We start from the raw sequence: 20,507 nt of genomic DNA on the forward strand, positions 1-20,507 counted from the left end.
AATTGGTTCCTTACTTGTCACTTCACATTCGTAATTCCTGGTCCAGCTCACATTTTTTTTACCCGTGTTGTAACTGCCTATGAGTAATTTCCACTGACAAGTTTTAAATCCCAAAATCATGTAGGCCTACACGTTACACAACTAGCTATATCACACAATTTAGCCAACATAGCCAGCTTCTCTGTTTTGTGCTGGTGATAGCTAGGCACTGTAGGAAAAGATTATAGATAATTTGAGCTACAAACAACCATTTAAGAACGTCATATAGCACCTAACGTTAGCTACCAAACTAGCAAAACATTACAGTACTTATGGCCATTACTATCTCGATGTAACGTTACTGTACTTCACAAAAGCATTTCACAATTTGTAATCGCAAGTGGTTTTATTGGCATGACCAAGTCGTGGTCAATAAAAAAAAACTTTTAACTTTTATCAAAGTGATGGGTTAAAGTTGTAGGTATTATTAATTTAGAAGGACTTGACTGGGACTACCCGCCAAATGTTGAACAATTATGTGAAAATAACCACCACCTAGCATCCAATCAGAATTGAGTATTCACCAAAACCGTGGTATAGATTCAATCGGCGTGATGTCAGAACAGCAAACAACAATTAATGATTAACAATAATCATATAACAATTATATGATTTATACGATGTGTTCTAGCTAGCTAATGTAACATTAATGTTAGCTGTCAGCACCCCCCTAACGTTACTAACATTAGCTAACCAACATCATTAACATGAATAACCAGTGCAAACTAACTACCTAGTGTTAATGGAAACCCCATTACTGTAACGTTACTGTTACGTTAAACTAGTTAGCTAGGTAACTAGATTTACAACAGGTAAGGTCGGATTTAACATTTCATTGCTTCATTTTTGTTTTGTTTCTCTGTACGGCCGCCGATGAGCATCTAGTGTTTATTATGTTAGCTGCCACCAACATTTGTGAAGGACATGAGAAATACAATCAGAATTTCTGGTTTTGTTTCAAATGTTTCTGACACTTTGAAACTTATGTCAGTCATTGACTGTGCCAAGCGCCTGTCAAAATTGAGACCGCCCTGTAAACGGACTGGATCTGGGTTAAGAATCGGAAAAAGGCCACTGTGTGCCTGATTACATATTGGCATTACAGTCCAAAACATGATTTTGGCATAGTTATCCAGCTGTTTCTACACAGCTTTGGTTCAGTTTATTTTGAAGTAATGTTATTTCGTTCCACGGCGAGTGGCTACCCAGACATATCTTTTGGCGCATTTCCACCGGTGGAACTTTACCCCGGAACTAAGGTATTTCGCCGGAAGTCGACGCGTTTTCATACCACGTGCCTGGCAAATCTCATCGTTCGGGGGCCGTTATTCAGCCCTAAAAAAGCCCCTGCTCAGGAGGTAGAGCTTTCTGATGGCCAGGAACTAGCGTGGGTGTGGCTAGCAGCGCAGGTCATTTCTGATTGGGCGAGTTTACGTGCATTGTATTCCAGGCGGCATTTTTAAATGCCTGCTACAGAGCTTGTTTTGTCTGTTGTATCACAACACCTTAGTTCCTCAATTTACTGTACGAGCACATAATGCTTACGCCGGTCTGCCCGCTAGCAAGCGATTATGTAGCGATAGCTATTTAACGATAGCTAAAAGACCGGCGTTTTGCAACGATGTAGACGCACGTACAGGTCTAATGGTGTTTCTCAACACATTGTAGTGTGACTGTTGTTTTCGATTTGGACTGTGGCTTTACTTATGTGCAATGTGAAACCATAACAAGTGAATAAATGCAACATTTTTTCAATTCTGAGTCTGTCTCCTTTCGAAATCAGTATTTGCAACTCCTGCTTAACTGCGGTGGGTTTTCATTAGTTTCACACCCACACCCAGTGTAGCATAAGAACAACAGCTTGCTATTAGTTTAGCTCGCTAGCAGACAGACCGGCGTAAGCGTTGCAAAACGTGGAACGTTTTCACTTTTTTTCTTCAGACTAAAATTTGCGTAAACTCCCCGGGGTCTTTAGCCCCCGGTGGAAATGCAGGCTGAAGGAACCTTTTGTTCATTGCGTACTTGTTCCTGGGAGTTAAATTCCCAGGAACTCCCGGTCGAAAAGAGGCATTAGTGACCTTTGTTTACAAACATTCTCATATGTCCGATTTGACAATTAATTATTATTTGTATATTCCAACATTGACTTGGTTAAATGACACTGTTACTCATATTCCTCAATGTCAGTAGGCTGCAGAGCCAGAGTCGTTATCCATCCGGAATACTGCTCCCTATTAAATGGAGCGAAAGCTAAATATAAGCAAACTACATAACATTGAAGTCTGGATTCAAAGTATATTTTTCATGGTTTTACAGTTCCCTCCAAAAGTAGGCCAATTCCTTTGTTTTGGCAATACAGTGAATACATTTGGGGTTGAAATAAAAATATGAACACAAGACAAGAGTTCAGAATTTAAGCTTTTATTTCCTGGTACTTACAACAACCGAAAGAGGCTGCTGTAAAAGCCTGGAAAAGCATCACAAAAGAAGAATGCAATAGTTTGGTGATCTGGTTGCAGGCTTGATGCAAGCAAGGGATGTGTCCAGTGACCACTTTATTAGGTAGACCTGTACAACAGCGTGTGAATGCAAATATTTAATCATAAAAGCATGCAGATGGTCAAGAGGTTCAGCTGTTTTTCAGACCAAATGTCAGAATGGGGAAGAAATGTCATGACCATGATCATATAGTGAAGACCAGGGAGGAATAGCAGTATCAGGTGCTCAGCTCAGTGAAAAAAGTAGTGCATGATATAGCATGTGGCAGTGTTTCAGAGTGTTTGCCTTCTCAAATTGACAAAGGAAGCTGCAGGAATGGGCCAGGGCAGAACTTTCCAAACTGGGAGAAATTTGGGGAAAATCTTTAACATGTCTGAAGCTGCCCATTCAATCAGCTAAATCTGCCAAATCAGATTTTGAAATAATGTTGGAAGTACTGGCCCACAGCAGAGCCGGAAAATAACAGCAAAATGGTGACCATTGGGATCATCTGGATTTAAATGATGTCTGAGATCAATTCTGTATATAATATATCCTGTTTTTAAATTCACACTATGACTATGTTAAAGGTTCATAAAACAGAAAGATTGTAGTATGTCTGTCTTTCTTGGCCTATCTTGCTGGCAGGCAATTTATTGACCACTTAGTGTAATTAGACAGAAAATCAGCTGCAAAAATAATGATTTGCCTGAAACGGTATTATTCAAACAATATGTGGCGACAGGATTATTGCACCGGAAAACTGAAGAGAGAATATCTGACTGAATGAATTATCGCTTGCCATCATCTCATAACAGGGCCGCACATTTGGGAAACACCATCTCCCTCAAAGGCATTACTTCAGAATTGCAGTCATATGAAAACCTTCTGCTTGTAAACCCCTGTAAATATGGCGGAAACTTCTGCTTGCTCCAGCACTATAAAAACATAAAAAATAAACAACAAGGTTCCATTACATAAATTGTTTAATTAAAATGACATCAATATTGCACTTCATGGAGCCCTCCCATATTTCGCAAATGATTTCCATCATTTTGTTAAAATCCAAAGCATATTGTTGACAATGACAAACAGATCCATATCAACACTGAATGGTGGAATCAGCACACATTTCTCAGCAATTGAAATTCTATTCACAAGCCAGGACAGTACTAACTGCTTGGAGAGTTCACTAGTTCATTCAAAACAGCCCCCCTGTGATACGGGGAAGCTTGAGTAATGTAACCCACAAGTAATTTACCCAACTAGGACTTAGTTCATCACCAAATATTTCATTTGAACATATGTCCACGTCACTTTTTGAAGTAACATCTAATAAAATTATAATTGTTTCTCGCCCCTCTTCCTCTGACCAATAAAAATGGCTTCCACCACTTTTGAAATGAAGGTTATGTCACTTGTTATGTTATGTTCTTGATGGTTGATTCCTTTTTCAGATACAAATTTATCTTGCATTAGATATAAAGGTCCACTTCAGTACTGCTCAGTTTCTCTCCCTGCAAGCAAACAGAAGGGCAAATATTTTTTGCTTTGTTTTTTTTTTTTTTTTTTTGCCACATGCTGTGAAGAAGGCCACATCCTAGGAAATCACATTTAGTGCTTGGTATATGACTGTTCATGTTCCAAGCAGGCCATTTTAGGGCAATAACACATATCTCCTGATAGTGTGGTAGCAATTACAAATTTCCATTAAGTAAAACAGTATTTGCAAAAAATACTGTGAACTAAAAAAAGAATAGTTATTCACATAAGCCGTATTTTCCAGCATGTATAAAGTAGTGGACTTTCTTAATGATTCAGCTGAATCAACCATAGCATTTTTTCAATTAAAACATACACTCACTGAGCACTGAGCTATTAGGAATTTATTATATTTATTTTTTTTACTTCTACTGCTAACCAATATATGATGTGTTCAGAGATGCTCTTCTGCATACCACTGTTGTAATGTATGGTTATTTGTGTTACTGTTACCTTCTTGTCAGCTTTGACCAGTCTGCCATTTTCCTCTGACATCTCTCATTAACAAGGTGTTTCTGTCTGCTGAACTTCTGCTCACTTTTTTTTTTTTTTTTGCAGCAATCTTTGCAAAATTTAGAGACTTGTATGCGTGAAAATCCCAGGAGATCAGCAGTTTCTGAGATAAAACAACCCTTTCTGCCACCAGTATTGTTTCTCCATTCTGATGGTTGATGTGAACATTAACTGAAGCTCCTGATCTGTATCGACTTGTATGCATTGCACTGCTGCCACACAATTGGCTGATTAGATAATCACATGCATAAGTAGGTGTAATAAAGTAAAAATGTTCCTAATAAAGTGCTCGGTGAGTGTCCATTTCCCCCTCCCAAAACAATGATTGCCACCCTTGGCTAAACACTTTGTGCAAACATCCCTGGCAAAAATGACCGCAATGAGCCCTATCATTTTTGAGGGATTATTCACCATTGATATCCTTGGGGTTGCACTTAAGGGCCCTCCTGACCACTGCAGTACATGGATGCTGTTTTCTCTTAATAATATATGCAGTCATTGTCCTGCTGGACGATCTTCCAATGACCAGGCAACTACCGTAAATCCTCAAATTGTGTCCGGGGTCTTTTATTTACTTAGGCTGCACAAAGCACAGGCCTTTATTTGGGGCAGGCTTGTATTCGAGGCAGGCCTTTATTTCTTATTAGGCTTCTGTTGTAGAATTTTATTCTTAGAAATAAAGTAAAAGGCTACACTTAAAGTGGGCTAACAATGTTCAATACTTCCTGTAACCATTCAGAAATCAATTTGTGTAGGCTAATCAGGAAACACTGTTTGGTAAGTCAGTGTCAGTCTTAACAGACTTAGTTTATTGCAAATATTGTCAAACACAATAAATCACATGCAAGTCCAGAATCCATAAAATACTTGCCAGACACGCTTTCATGAACAATAACAAATTAGCGTAGATAACAGCAAGTTAAGGATCCTAAAGTGCATTTTATTGTGAGACATGCATTTAGTTTGGAGCAGCATACCGGTAGGCTATCAAAAGATTTTCGCTTTGGTTTGGGATTTAATTTACTTTTGGACTGTTTAATTCTATTGCTATTCTATTGCATGTTGGGACTGATGGGCACTGAAATCTGGGGGGTATTTGATGGTTCACTGTTAAGTTTTATGTAGTTGAAAGAGTTTCGGGATTTCCACCCGTCTGTTTATTGCAAGCCAAGGAAGCCGGTTTCATTCATTCATTGAACGTGCGCTGTGCTGTAAATACTTGGAAACCTTATTGCGTAGCCAAGTAGCCTAAATTGAGTTAATTTTTAATTTTGCCTGATTTACTTTTTATTAAATTCGTAGGCTGGAATGCCTCACGGCAACAATTGTGTTTAAATGTATACTGCTTCAGCCTTTGGCAAGCTACTTAGAAGGGGGCGGCAAGCGACTGGTAGCTTGAGAACAATGTGTTAAACCAACCAGCAATATAAAATATTAAGAAGAGCTCTTTTATTTCATTGAGTTAAATCGAAACAATGTCTTCAAGTGCTCATGGACTGATAGCCCTACTGGGAGGCAATATTACCCCGGTTTGTATTTGGGGGCCGGCCTTTATTTGTCCGAATTGGCCACGCCCCCGGATATTATCCGAGGCCCGGCTTCAAATAGAATCCCGGACACAATTTGAGGATTTACGTAGATTTTCTGCCAAAATTTTCTGATACATTGTGCCATTGATCTTAAATAGCGCCCATGGACGAATGGCCTTTTTCCGCTTTTCCGCTTCCTTCAAACATGTCAATGGTGTGTATGACCAAAACGTTCAGGTCTGGTCTCATCAACCATAGCACTCTCTTCTAGTTATTCCAATGAGGTTAGACAAACTCCAGATGCTTGGTTATATTTATTTTGCTCAGTAAGGGCTGTTCTCGTGCCACCCTTCCAAAGAGTTTGTTGGTATGGAACCATTTTATGGTTCTTTATGAGACTTGTGAACCCAAGATGCAACCTGTGCAATTCTTAAACTGTGATCCTAGCAAAGAAACCAGGCCGAATATTTATCGTTGACTTTGAAAAGGCGATAGGGTAAGATTGGATTTTATTTATAAATGTTTTTTTTTATTTTTGACCATCATTAATAAAATGTGTTATGTGTAGCAATGCAAAATGCATTCTTAGTAGGGTTTTTGAACTAGTAAGGGGTGTAAAACAAGGGTGTCCCCTCTTACCATATTTATTCATAATTGCTATCGAAACTTTAGCAAAGCCAGATCAGAGACAATACCAAAACTAATGGTCTAGATATCAATTACATGGACAGATGGTGTCCTCGAGAACTCGAGTGAGTTCTCAATAAACTTTAAAAGAAAATTCAGATTCATTCATATCAGAAATTGATAAGCTACTGCAAGCATGGCAAGGCAATCACTTAAGTATATGGCAGAACAGCAGTAATAAACTCTAGTAACCACAGAGTTTATATACTTAGTCTTTACCTAGTCCAGGAGATTCCTTTTTTAAAGTCTATGAACAGAAAATATTTAAGTCTATCTGGAAAGGGAAACCAGAAAAAATCAAGCGAACATATCTGCATAATAAACATGAATGTGGAGGGATACAATTATTAAATATGAATTCATTCATTCATTATCCTAACCCGCGTATCCTGGACAGGGTCGCAGGGGTGCTGTGAGTGCTACCCACTGCACCATCCGTGCCGCCCATTATTAAATATTAAAGTATTCAATTCTTATTTGAAGTCATCATTAATTGGGAAACTTTGCTCAAATCCTGACTGTTTCAGTGCTAAAACATACAACGCTTTTATCCAGAAAAGTGTTTGCACTTCCACCCGCCTGTCACCCTCCCCTACCTCTCTGTCCCAAAGTCCATTGATTTAAGTTTTTCTTAAATACCCAACCCCCATCCACAAGTCAAACACATTCCAAAATTTTACATGCTATTTATTATTCAAAAGCAGACTGGCTCCTTATTTGTGAGCATACTAAATAATAATTTAATATTGTGAGAATGTATTTAGATGCTCACCGATATGAAATGGGGTCAAGCCACTGAAAATGCCCTCTCTATTGTGTTGTCAATGGTGTTTTCACTGAACTCGTCCAAAGGAAGCACTTACATGTAGTATTTCTTTGTTGTAAAATCTCAAGAACTGTTCTGCAACAGACTCTGCATGCATACTTAAAATGATAGTTTTGTTACGCAAGTTAAAAAATGCTGCGTTGTTTCATGCAAGCCTAACAAATTATATATGTCATTAACAAATATTTTTTAGTCGTCACTTCAATAACATGCCCGTAGTTCTTTGATGAGCTGAAGTTATACTGGATTTTCTTACACATCGAGGGTTTTTTTGCATTGCTAAAGAAACGTCCCTTTTTTATTCAAAAAATAAAGGAGCATTTAATATTATACCATATGAAATTCAGTTGAAAGGATTGTATAGAATTTTACCCACCAAAGAAATGTTGCATAGATTGGGTATTGAACAATTTCCTGTATATAGATTATGCCAAGATGAATCTATTCAACATTGTTTTTGGTACTGTCCCATAGTGAGCCCTAGGAAACCATAATATCAAGGCTGAAATTAATGTACAGACACAAAAATATAAATCTAAGAGTAAATATTATTATACTTCTTGGCAAAATATTTATTTTCAAGCCTACCTAATTAACTGTTAAACATCACAGCAGAGTAGAAACCTTGGTATCTCAGGGAAATAATATAGTTTGTATGGTTCAAAATGGGATAAAATCAGACAGGCTGAGGGTTGGTGGTAGGCCACATTAAAAAAAAGACAAAGGGCAGAAAGAAATAAAAAGGAGCGGGAAAAAAGGAAATAGAATGGATTAACTGTCCATGGGGACAATGTGCATTTGAGTCCTCTTCCTGGCAAAGTTTGCAACCATTACACATATTTTTAATGTTTTTATTATTGCAGTACTAACTGTTTTGTTTCGATATTTACTTTGTACCCATTACCAGACTTGTAACAGTCAATTTCCACCTGTCTCTTCTGAATTTAATGTTCTTTAGCTTTTCCCATGCTGATGGATGACAAAGGGATTTTGCATGCTTGTTACCCATTTCTGTATCACAATATAGTTCCTTTAGACTGAAAATGGCAATAAAAAATGTATTTAGTTAATTTCACTTTGATTTTATTTACAATAATTGTTAAGGGTGCCAATATTTTTTATGCCTATGGTTTTCTGAAAAAAACAAATAGACTACTGAAACGTAAGTATGTAGTTTTGCAGCCAAGAAATTCACAAGGCCAAGAAGGCAAGAAATAATCTGGTTTCTTTTGGATAAATCACAAGAAGCTAGAGGAAAAACAATAAAAATAAGAATAAAGGAGCAGGCTTTCATGTCAAATGTTTATTGAAAAAAGAACAGAGAGGAGAAAGCAGAAAAATAAATTCACATCAAAAGGCCTGTCAAAAAGATGTGGAAAATACTGTAAATAGGATTGTGTCACAGTATGAATTCAGTCGTTATATCTGGGGAAGAATTACTGGAGGTAAATCCTAGATGCAAAATAAAACTGCAATTCTACATATTAATACTTGAAAATAAAAGCGGCCAAATTAAAAAAAGAAAAATAAATGAGACAGAGTAATTTTACTGAAAGTGATAGGCCAATGGTAACAGACACATATATAGAGGAAGCCATTTAAGTATTCAGCAGCATGGTTAAAAAGCAAATACATACAGCCAGCTCTTTCAGCTGAGCTGGGCCTCCCTTTCAAAACTACCACCTTCACTGGGATTTCATTTAACTTTCACCAAAAGATGCTTCCTTCATTTCCCACAGTCCTATGGTATGTTATTCACTGTAGCGTCAGAAAGAAAGAAACATTTCCACACAAGATATCCTTTTTGGTGAGTCTTTGCTCACTTTGCTCACTACTTTGATGGCACTGAGTGCCTGAGAGGCCACACTGTTTTGTTAAACAAGGAGGGGATCATCATGCTGGACTCAAATGGAAAAGCGCTCCTGACTAACTGTCTGGAATGCTGTAAAGGTCTCAAAGGCAGTTTGTATGTGCAGTGTTCTCTACAGATTCAGACATAACTTTGATACAGAGAAAGGAGGGGGGGGCATCCTAACAGCTTAGTTTGGACGCCATCAACCCAAACACTGGCCTGTGTTCAAAACTGTGTTTGCTTAAGCACCACATGTTACTACAGCTACATTAATTACAAAAACTATATTTTAAGTGAAATGTTTGCATTTGCCGAAATTAAATCGATCAGCCCCAACACTGACATCAGCCTGTTCCCCATCAACGTGTAGCTCCTCCCTGTCTTCTGGCTGCTTCATCGTTCTTCAAGGGGGCCCAGATCACCCCATTGCTGAAAAAGCCCACCCTGGACACCTCCATCATCCAGAACTACCATCCTTTCTTATCCAAAACAATTTAACTTTTAACCAAGTTTCTTATTTATTTTCCCAGAACAGCCAGCTAGACCTCCACCACCCTGTGCAAGGAACCTCGGAGTGGTGATGGACAACAGACTGTCCCTCTCCGAGAACATCGCAGCGGTGTCCTATGAAAAATCTGGAGAATCTACCTCCCAGTATTTGTTATTTTTCAGTTCTCAATAGTGTGTCATTACTTATGTTCACTAGGATGCTATTTTTGCTACATTCATTTGGCTATGTAACTGGTTTGTTGTTCTTACGTAAGCATCAATCATCCTACATTTCAGCGCACTTGTTCCTGGTTATGGGTATGAACATTTTTGTACATCGTTCTGGATAAGATCATCTGCCAAATGCCAATAATGTAATGTAATGTATCATCGACAACTGCTTCAGCCCTGGATGATTCGGTGCAAATTCAATGCAAGCGGTATCATTAATTTGACAGCTTGTGAGGACTGGGACTGAGTAGGATAGATAGCTATCATTGTAGCAAACGTTGGAGTGGAGGATAAAAAAAGTAACCCAGCTCCAGTAAGTTCCAGCAACAGCAAGACATGCAGCCAGGAGTATACACATTTACTGATTAATTTAAAGTCAAATATGTTAACGTTATTAGCTACTGTTGACTAGCTAGAGACACTGAGCTGGTTAGCAATATGATGGGGTATTTTCTATGGAGAGCCAAACAGTTCAAAAGCCAGTGTAAACTAGACACCACATATACGGTGTTACGATGTTTTCAATAATTTCGTTATTTTTATTTTCCTACTGTAATCCTAACCATATAACATGATATTTGCAAGAATGACATGCATGCCCTGGAACATGCATTGGCACTTGAAATATGTGCCTGACTTTGTTGTTTACTCTGGTTTCATTCGACCTACTTTCTATAGTTATTGCCGATGAGGGTGATGAGGATAAAGTGGTGTCTACTGATGATAAAATACCATTGTCATTTAGGATATGATCAATAACGGCTTGAGCCCTAAGTAACATTGTTAACTACAGAGTGCCTAATTTAGGGAAGTGGAAACCTGAGATTGATCTGAATGGAGACAGGAAGCAGTGAATACTATTTTACTATTAATCACATTCATAAACTAAAGTTAAGTTCAAAGCCGCGTTTTCCGTTCGTTTAATTAATTGGGAAAATATTTGAGTCGGAATACAACAGCAAAAGGAGTAGGCTATAACAGCAATAAAAGCAGAAATATGCCATTTCTTTATAAGAATAAATCCCTGGTCTTTCATATATTTGCTGTAAGATTCTAGGTTACCCTTCTGCAAGGGGCTATAGTCTTCTCTGTCATCCAAACCTGAAATGTACATTTTGCATTAATAATGTTAATAATATCTATAATATAATATTGTCATATAAATTGCAGGTGAAGACTTTTTATTATTTCAGTTTTGGACTCTTTTATTATACTCTCAGTCTCGGTTATTTCAATTGGATTAAATGCTTATGTGTGTAGGCATTTTTAAAATCACTGTCAGTATAGCAGTTTCCTAAATATGGGGCAAAACTTCTAAGGGCATCACTGGATGTGTTTAGCTTGAATCTCCAGCCTGTGTTTCCCAGAAGGTAATGGGCACTTAAACTTCACCCTTGAATGCAGAGACTGGTTTATGGATGGCCATCCAGGCGATCACATAACACCCCCGCGAGAATACAATAAAGTTAGCATACAAATATCACGGAATCTAACTTGGCAAGCCAGAGCGATATGAAGGAAAGGAAATTTTTATACACATTTTTTAGGGGAATCCACAACATAATAATGGCATAATGTAGCGATTCCAAAATCAGTATTTGGGCAGCCCATGGTGACCATAGTCGACCTGCAAAATGGTATTGAGTTTGGTTTAGAAACAGTGGCAATACAGAGGTTCAAAATCTGCACCTTTAAATGGGAGAGCTGACCAAAGCAAACATAAAGTGTCAGGTTTGGTAAAAAGAGGAATGGGGTGACTGTTTGAATGTTTTGTGGAGTTTTATATTGTATACTGTACTTTGGATTTCTTTTCTGTTGTATTTGATATTAGTGGACTGTCATTAGTTTCAAATTGCTAAAATGTATTATTTTCTCCTCTAAGAAAAAACTAAGAAATAAAAAGTATTTAAATAAAAAAATCCTCCAGAATGACAGGTAAAGACATGCAGACATAAACATATATGAGTGTTGTATATGTTTTTCCCCACCCCCTATGCCATCATAGGATACCTCCTCCAGGTGTTCACACCCTATGGTCTGTGTCCTATTATCTATGACACCTGTTGACTGAAACCCCATCATGTGACCAAAACCAAACAAGCTGATTAGGTGTCATGTGGGGCATGGCTCAACAGCTCACACAAAAGCATTTTGTTGGAGCGGGCTTGGTAGCCAAAGCGCACAAATAGGTGCTATGCAAGCACGGCCTCCAAGTGGCAGAGGCTGGATGCGAATTATGATTACGGCTCGTTCCACTCCCACTGTCGCGACAGGAGTTCTCTCGGGTCAGTGGGGGCTGTCTCAGAATCTGTCCTGGAGTGAGACTGCATCGCGTGCTATCCACTCCTATAATAGGCCAATCTTAATGTCAGTGAAATGTCACTTTATTATGGATGTATTGCCTCTTCAATACAACTTCCTCTCTTGGCTCTTTCTGCACAGCATGGTGCACTATATATGCAGTACATTAGACCCAGCTGACATCTGTAAGAACTGTGAAGGCATACGGCCCCCTAAAACATTCTATACATAGCACCAGGAAGGAATTCAAAAGATTTCTAAAGCCTGCTGCCATTGGTTTTGATATGCCTGATCACTCTTTTAAAAAAGAAATCAAGTGATTGAGGCTTCCCATAGAACTAAATGCAAAAAAAGGAATAAATGATAGCTCTCGTGAAAAACACCTCCTTGGAAATGGCTAATCATTTGATATAAATGAGATCGATCAAAAGAGCAGCAAAAAAAACTTTAAATGAAAAGGCACTTCTGACAACCGTGCGAGTCCTGAAGGCACTCTCATCCATGGTGCTGTGACCTCCTACGAGGGTGTAGCAGCGCAGCTGTGGCGGCAGTTTTAACAAAGGCCAGTGTTGTTGGATGACGACCGCTCTAACCCCACCTGCCCATCGGAGCCCCACCCGGCCCTCCTGAGGAGAGAGGGCCCTAGTCACTGTCATCGGACCAGCCGAACGGCTCCCTCTCAATTGCCATGTTCATTTTGCGTCCCTCTCTGACGCTTCTGGACTTGGAAGAGTTCTGCTTGGCCTGCATGTTGACCTGCATACCCGAATGGCGGACAGGCTCCATGGAGAACATGTCCCCAAATCCCTTCATCATGGCCTGCAGGCTCACACCCCCTACTTCCCCGTTACTGCAGGCCGTGATCTGACACGACATCTCAGAACTGTTCGACTCCTCCGTCCTAGACTCATAGAAAGACTCCGCGCTGATCTTCGCAGCAACAGGTAAGAAAAGCTAGGAGAGGAAGGGGCAGAGGGAGAGAAAGATAAGGAGAGAAAAGGTGGAAAGAAAGGCAAGGTTACATTCAGACCAAACATCAGAAGGAAATTCTGAGGTTGATTCGATTTTAAATATTTAGATTTTGAGCTTTTCAAGAAGGCAGCGGTGATGAATTGAGAAACAGCACAAGAGTTAAAATGAACAGGACAGGCAATGAAAAAGAAATGTGAGAAACCACTGGAGAATGAAGGACACTCAACCAATAATCTGCCAGATCAGAATTTTAAAAAGCTCTGTCTTGCAAAATATATTTTTATTTGATCAGATTTGTTATATAAAGGCATGTTACGCTAACAATAACAATTACAGAATTAAACCAAATTAACTTTCTTTGGTGTAATTCCCTTAGATGAAATTGCATCTTGTATTGAGTTAAAATCCTGTTACCCGTTATCATAAGATAACAATGATTAAGGAAACTTCAAACAATGGCTTTAACTAAAAGTAACTACAGACAATACATCAGGCAGAAACTGGGTTTGGGTGTCCATATGACACATTATAAGTAAGTGCAACACACTCCAGTGTAAATGCAAATTGGGTTCTGAACACCATGCAATGACATTGGCATCAAAGGGCATTTCATTCCACAACATGTGTAACATAATGCTAGCACAAGACAGTGTAAATGGCCACATAACTGTGTAGATGCAAGCATGAGTGCCAAGGAAATACCCACAATTCCCACAGGTTGTCCCTTTTAGCACATACTGACATTGTGCAGCAATACACGCCATTCTCAAGGACAGTGCAGCTAATAAGTTAATATTTTCGCTGACATTGAAATTGAGGGTAGAGCTTTCACCTGTAGGACAGCAGAATCGTATAGATCCTCCGACAGCAGATTCCACACACACACCTGTAGCTGGTCTCTACAGTTACACATCCATACCTCCCACTGAGCGCTGTAATATCCCTGCAGCCATTACGCTCTCCAAACAAAAGCCTCAGTCAGATACAGATACAATGGAGCTTGCTCATCCATCATCCTTTAGTGCTTTCTACTGCACAATGCAACAAACACATCGTGGAGTGATGAAGTGATAGCTGTGAGCAGAGACCATATTCATTGGCTGGGGATTTAATGAGCATCTCACTGATGCTCAGCCTGTTAGTATCCAGTGTGCAGTGTTAAGTGACTCACATGAGTGTTTAGTGTATAGTTATTTAGGCAGTGTTACATGACTGACAGGGGTGGCTGTGTTCAGTGTGTCTGTGCACAGGCAGTCTTGAATGACACACAGGGCTGTTGGTGTTCAGTGTGTCGTGCTCAGGCAGTGTTGAATGACTCACAGGGGTGTTGGACTGCTCGATCAGCTTGCGTTCCCACAGCTTGAGTCGCTGCTCCCTCTCCTTCAACTCCTGCTCCTTAGTGCTCAGGTCTCTCTCCAGCTTCTTCAGTCTCACCAGTGTGGCCTCAATCTCACACCTGCAGGGGGCATAGTTACATCTTAAACGCACTGGGGTCATTATATCTGCAGACATGACAACCTGTCATCCTGTCATCCTGTCTTCCTATCTTTTGCATTGGCAGATAATCTCTTTTCTCTGAGGCTCACGTGGCAGCAATTCCTTTTCTGCAAGTTAAAATAATTTAAGACAATTCATTGGTCTCAATAGTACAGTGCAACTTAAGAGGTTAATCGATCAGCTTACTGTAAATTGCACCAGCTTTCAGTGTCGCGGAAGACAAAGTCTAACACACAATTTGAAAAACTCTACCCACTTGTTTGGGCTTATTTTGACTGTGAGTTCCATTATTTGTCTCACGAAAGCTGGCAATACCACTTGTGGAATTTGAACTTGAAGTGTTTGAATCGTTGTAAATGTTATATATCTGTTTTAATTACATTTGAGGATTAATGAGACTTTTTTGATTTGGTTGTTCTGGTAAATTTAACCTCTATTGTGTTTGTTTTTTCCTGACACATCTCACTGATGTTGATCAGATTTTAGCATTTGGAGATGATGTATGATGTATGTTGATTTGGAGGGTACAGAGGTGGAGAAAATATGCAAACTAGACCAAGAAGCTAGGGGATGCCATCCCCTGGAGCTCCAAATGCTGCCCCTGGACAAGATGGTCCTAGCACCCTAACACGCCGATGTGTGAAATATAACCTGTAAAGCGGGGGTGGGGGTAAGGAGTGGTGTGATTGACTGTGTTGACACTGTGTAGACATTTCAACACATATCGTGGTCTGCTTTGCCCAGCAGGTGGGGCTATGTGGTGCATGATGGGTACTCACGCTGAGTCAGAGCCACTTGCAGTGAGCTCCCACAGCTGTTATTTATAAACAGGAATGTGACGCAAACCAAACCTCCCACCCCTCCTTACTAGCCTACCCCCATACACACTCAGCACAGTCTTTCCACTCGTGCTTGAAACTTCCCTCGTAATTGTTTTTCTTGCTTGTCACTTTCCTGGCAAACTTTCTCGGAATTTCACACTTATCCATTCGGTTCTGTTGCCCCAGATTCTTTTTCGACATCTTGCATTTCCTACCAGCTCTTGCGCTTTTGGTCCCTCTGTCCCCACCTTTTCTCTCTGACTCTTCTCTCACCTCAGACCTCTTCATCTTATTTTTTATTATGTTCTTCTACATGTCTTTCTCCCTGTCCTCCTTCTACACCTTTCTCTCTCCTCCATCTAAAAATTTCTCTCCGTTTCTCCTTTTACTTTAGACAGCTGCAGTGGAAACATGGACAACAGAGAAGTCTCCTGGCCTGTTTCCAGGCAGCCTTAAAATAGACCATAACCAGAGCCTTCTGGGTCTGTATCTCAGCTGGATGAACAGGAGGGGACATTCTATATGTCACATGGGATAAGTGTGTGCGTGTGTGCACGGGTGCATGTATGTGTGTGCATGTGTGTGTGCACGTGTGTGTGCATTTGCTCTTTGAGCTCCCTCAGACTGTTATAATGCTTATTAGTGTAGCATCAGACTGAAGCAGAGACATGTGAGGGGCCAAAATTGCAGCAGCAGCAGCCTACATGGGGCTCTAACAGACACAGCAGTAACAGCCTATAAGGGGCTCTAACAGACACAGCAGTATCAGCCTATAAGGGGCACTAACAGACACAGCAGTAACAGCCTACATGGGGCTCTAACAGACACAACAGTAACAGCCTATAAGGGGCTCTAACAGACACAGCAGTATCAGCCTATAAGGGGCTCGAACAGCAGCGGCCTACACGGGAGTAATTACTGTCTCCGGTGACACCCATTTCCAGCAGGTGAACTGTAGTGGGATTTGTCTTCTAAGCAAGATCATAATGCAATACCATGTTCTGCCAGAAAGCAATGCAGCACATAGATAAAGCGGAGGTAACAGCTGGTTCACAAGCTCTGTAGGATCCAAATCCCCCTACAGCCTGAGCCTAATTAAGAACTTTCACTTGCAACTTTTGGACTCTTTTGAGATGTGATGTGTGGCAGTTGGAAGTGTAGGATCCACATTTCCCACAATCCCACAGGACAATTCCGCGATGTCCACCCCGCATGACGTCTAGCTCGGTTCAGCCAATCCCGTAATGGCGGGAGCAATAAACTTTCCCGTATAAGAGCAAGACATGTTCTCGGGATCCCCCTCTTCTTTTTCTCTTCTTCCCACTTATTTTCGATGCACCCTTTTTGGCCATTCGCTTCAGCTTATCTGCTCCGAGACTCGGACAGAGGCTGAATGCTGCACAGCGCACTACCAGGCCTACGGACACACCTAGTTACCTCGCGGTAACTTCGTGGCCTATAGCGAGTGGAAACTGGTGTACGTGGAGCGCTACATCAGTTTACCCCTGCAAAGCTCACCAACGAACAACAGCAACAAACTTTTCCACCCGGAAATAGGACCAGCGAACATCCTTCCAGAAACCGAGCGGACCAGACGACAACGCGCGGCTAAGACGGGAACACCCGAGCTTTGCGCACCTCTCCAGGACATCATTCACAGCACCATCGCGGCTCCTATCTTTTGGATCCAATGCGTATGGACTCAGTAAGACTACAAACATTCAGCCATAGCCTGTGTTTAGGTTAGTCTTAACTGTTTCTGTGAATCTTTGTTTCCATATTTGCCGTCTTATCATTGGAATGTATTTTGTTCGCTATATATATATAGGTACTGTAAATCCTCAAATTGTGGAAAAATTAACTCACTTTAGGCTACTTGGCTATGCAATAAGGTTTCCATGTATTTACAGCACAGCGCACGTTCAATGAATGAATGAAAGCGGCTGCCTTGGCTCGCAATAAACAGACGGGTGGAAATCCTGACACTCTTTCAAAGCTTAACAGTGAGCCACCAAATACCCCCCAGATTTCAGTGCCCATCAGTCCCAACATTTAGCAATAGAATCAAACAGTCCAAAAGTCAATTAAATTCCAAACCAAAGCGAAAATCTTTTGATAGCCTATCGGTATGCTGCTCCAAACGAAATGTATGTCTCACAATAAAACGCACTTCTTAAGATCCTTAAGAATAAAATTCTACAACAGAAGCCTAATAAGAAATAAAGGCCTGCCTCGAATACAAGCCTGCCCCAAATAAAGGCCTGTGCTTTGTGCAGCCTAAGTAAATAAAAGACCCCGGCCACAATTTGAGGATTTACGGTACGTGAATTGATTCGCTGTCTTTTGCGCATATATAGAGTAAACTACGCAAGTAGTCTTCTCACAGCTAACAATAACTAACACACCCGCTTTTACTTTCCTTTGTTCAAGGGACACGCACACACACACCCTACTAACTTACCCTACTAACTTCCCGTTAATTTATCTGTTCTGTGTTTGTACGTTTGTTTAATAAATATATTTTTTAAACCCGGTGTCTGTTTTGGTGTCACATAGACATGAGAGCCAAGTTAAAGCAGTCTTTCGAAGAACTTCCAACCTTCAGGTTATCGGTATGTTTAATCATTAATATTGGTTATTTTAATTATTAATTAAAATACTAAATTAGTGGTTAGATATTTCTGATAACAGTCATTTTATGAGACTGATTACTTTTTGCAGTTATATCCCTACATTATTTGGCGGCCCGTGCGAGGACCCTACAGAAGTAACAGCAGATGGGACAGCCTGTAGCATAGTGACTACAGTACATAGGACCCAGAAGGTTGGTGGTTCAAGCCCCCAGGGTAGCCAGTTCTGCTAAAATTCCGCAGGTAAATCCGGTAAGGATTTGCAAATGTGCTGATGCAAATGTGTTCACAATGGCATTTATAATTGACCCACAGTTAAAATTGTATGGATGAAAGGTACAGCACCTCCACTCGGCCTTGTTATGTAGGAAGGAATTGCACTGGTCAGGAAGCTGGCTGTCATTTAACATGGACTCCAGAGTCGCCAGGATCTGTTTAAACATTGGTCTTTCCTGGGACAAAAAAACAAAAAACAAAGTATCTGTTCACTTTTAATTCAAATAATAGAATCAAAAGGCACATTTATTTGATGCAATTGCTTTATATTTCAATTCAAAGGATGGCATTGTTGGTTTCAAAACGTATCAAATTAAACACCAAACTGCACATGAAAGAACTGGAATTAGGAGCTACTTCTTGTGCACTGGAAAGGCTTTAACTCTACACTCAGTGACCAATTTATTAGACAGTTTTTTTTGATGGGGGGAGACTACAATATAACTTGTTTAATTATGCAAGCAAGTTTTTATATTGAAACTACAAAACCTTGCATTCCACCATGTCCCGTCACTACCACTTCTGCAAGTTCAATGGAACCTTGCAGAAAATAAACTCTGTGGATGTTCATTCTTAACTGCGATTATATTTAGGAACGGATGTTACTGTTGAATGTTTTCAAATGTAAAGGTTTGGCACTTTGAAGCCACAGGACAAGACATGATCCGCTTTACCAGGGTAAACAACAGCAATTATTTAGAAAATACAACACATTTCAGCAAAACTATCTGGAGGGAAATCTACTACTCTGGGTAAGAAGAAACATGAAGCGACCCTTTACAATCTTTACCGCATATTCAGCACTAATCATTACCAAGCCAGAAATGTAGTTTACCTTTGACAAAGTGCATCCACCCCAATAGTTTACAGCTCCCGGCAATGTGAACCTGTCCCATGATGCACAGGATGTAAAGGGGGGTGGACTCTTACCTTGGGGTCAGTCATCCAGCACTTCCTCATCAGCTCGGCAAAGCTAATTGGGCAGCTGCTGGGAATGGTAAGCCTCTGTAAGACATTCAGTGTCAGAACATTACAGCCATGTATGTCACCTTAGAACACTGGCAATGCTCAGCACTCTACCAGTTCACAATAAAAATGTCAGCATTAAAAAAATGCTACTTTTTTCAGAAACCCCTTAAGTTTCACAGGTATGTGGTTAGGCCCGTGTTGGGTTTTTTTTTTTTCTTTCATTTTTTCATTTCTTTCATTTCTTTTTTCATGGTGCAATTTTAAATCTAAATTTTAAATACATTTTAAAACTATGGTAACAGGATGTACGGGGGGCTCCAGAATTATTGGGACCTTTAATAAAAAGGATGCATAAATTAAACATGGATCACGATACACTTTTATTTCAATACATTCACTGTCATGTTTCAATGTTTTTCATTTAGTAATCAGATTTTTGATGAAAATCACAGGTGCCAAATTTGGCACACCTAACAAATATTATAAATTAAATATAAATAAATAATATTAATTTAGTTAATCTCAGTCTAAAGGAACTATGTTATCTTATTCCATCATTTACTGTTTCACTAAAGTATAAAAATGGTGGTAATGATGGTAATTGACCATCACTTGTCGGGTGATGGGTACAAAACAAATACATGAACGGTTAAACATACTACTTAGCACTGTAAGGGCAATAATAAAATGGCATAAAACATATGGAATGTGGCTAGGAAGAGGATATTATCCCCATGGATGGTAAGGGAGGCCATACAGTAAGTAACCCACGGATCACTGTTTAATAATTGCAGAGATTAGTTGCGTCTTGGGGTCACCAAGCCTAAAAGAAATGGCACCTCCATACCAACAAAC

At 39.9% G+C, this 20,507-nt stretch overlaps 1 protein-coding gene across 3 annotated transcripts in view; it reads right to left on the reverse strand.

Moving 5' to 3' along the window:
• The window catches only part of map3k20a (mitogen-activated protein kinase kinase kinase 20a), a 54,084-nt gene that overhangs the window by 16,588 nt on the left and 16,989 nt on the right, over positions 1–20,507 (reverse strand). For 2 of the 3 annotated variants that reach the window (XM_061234384.1, XM_061234386.1), the window contains exons 9-11: positions 19,614–19,688; positions 18,753–18,859; positions 14,780–14,915 (exon numbers count right to left, since the gene is read on the reverse strand). In XM_061234384.1, the coding sequence (XP_061090368.1) occupies positions 14,780–14,915; positions 18,753–18,859; positions 19,614–19,688 (318 nt within the window). Of the gene's footprint in view, positions 1–8,902; positions 13,442–14,779; positions 14,916–18,752; positions 18,860–19,613; positions 19,689–20,507 lie in introns of those variants that run through there. The other variant, XM_061234387.1, reaches the window with a different exon arrangement.

This window comes from Conger conger, chromosome 3 (genome assembly GCF_963514075.1).
Source record: "Conger conger chromosome 3, fConCon1.1, whole genome shotgun sequence".
In the NCBI taxonomy this organism is placed as follows: domain Eukaryota; kingdom Metazoa; phylum Chordata; class Actinopteri; order Anguilliformes; family Congridae; genus Conger; species Conger conger.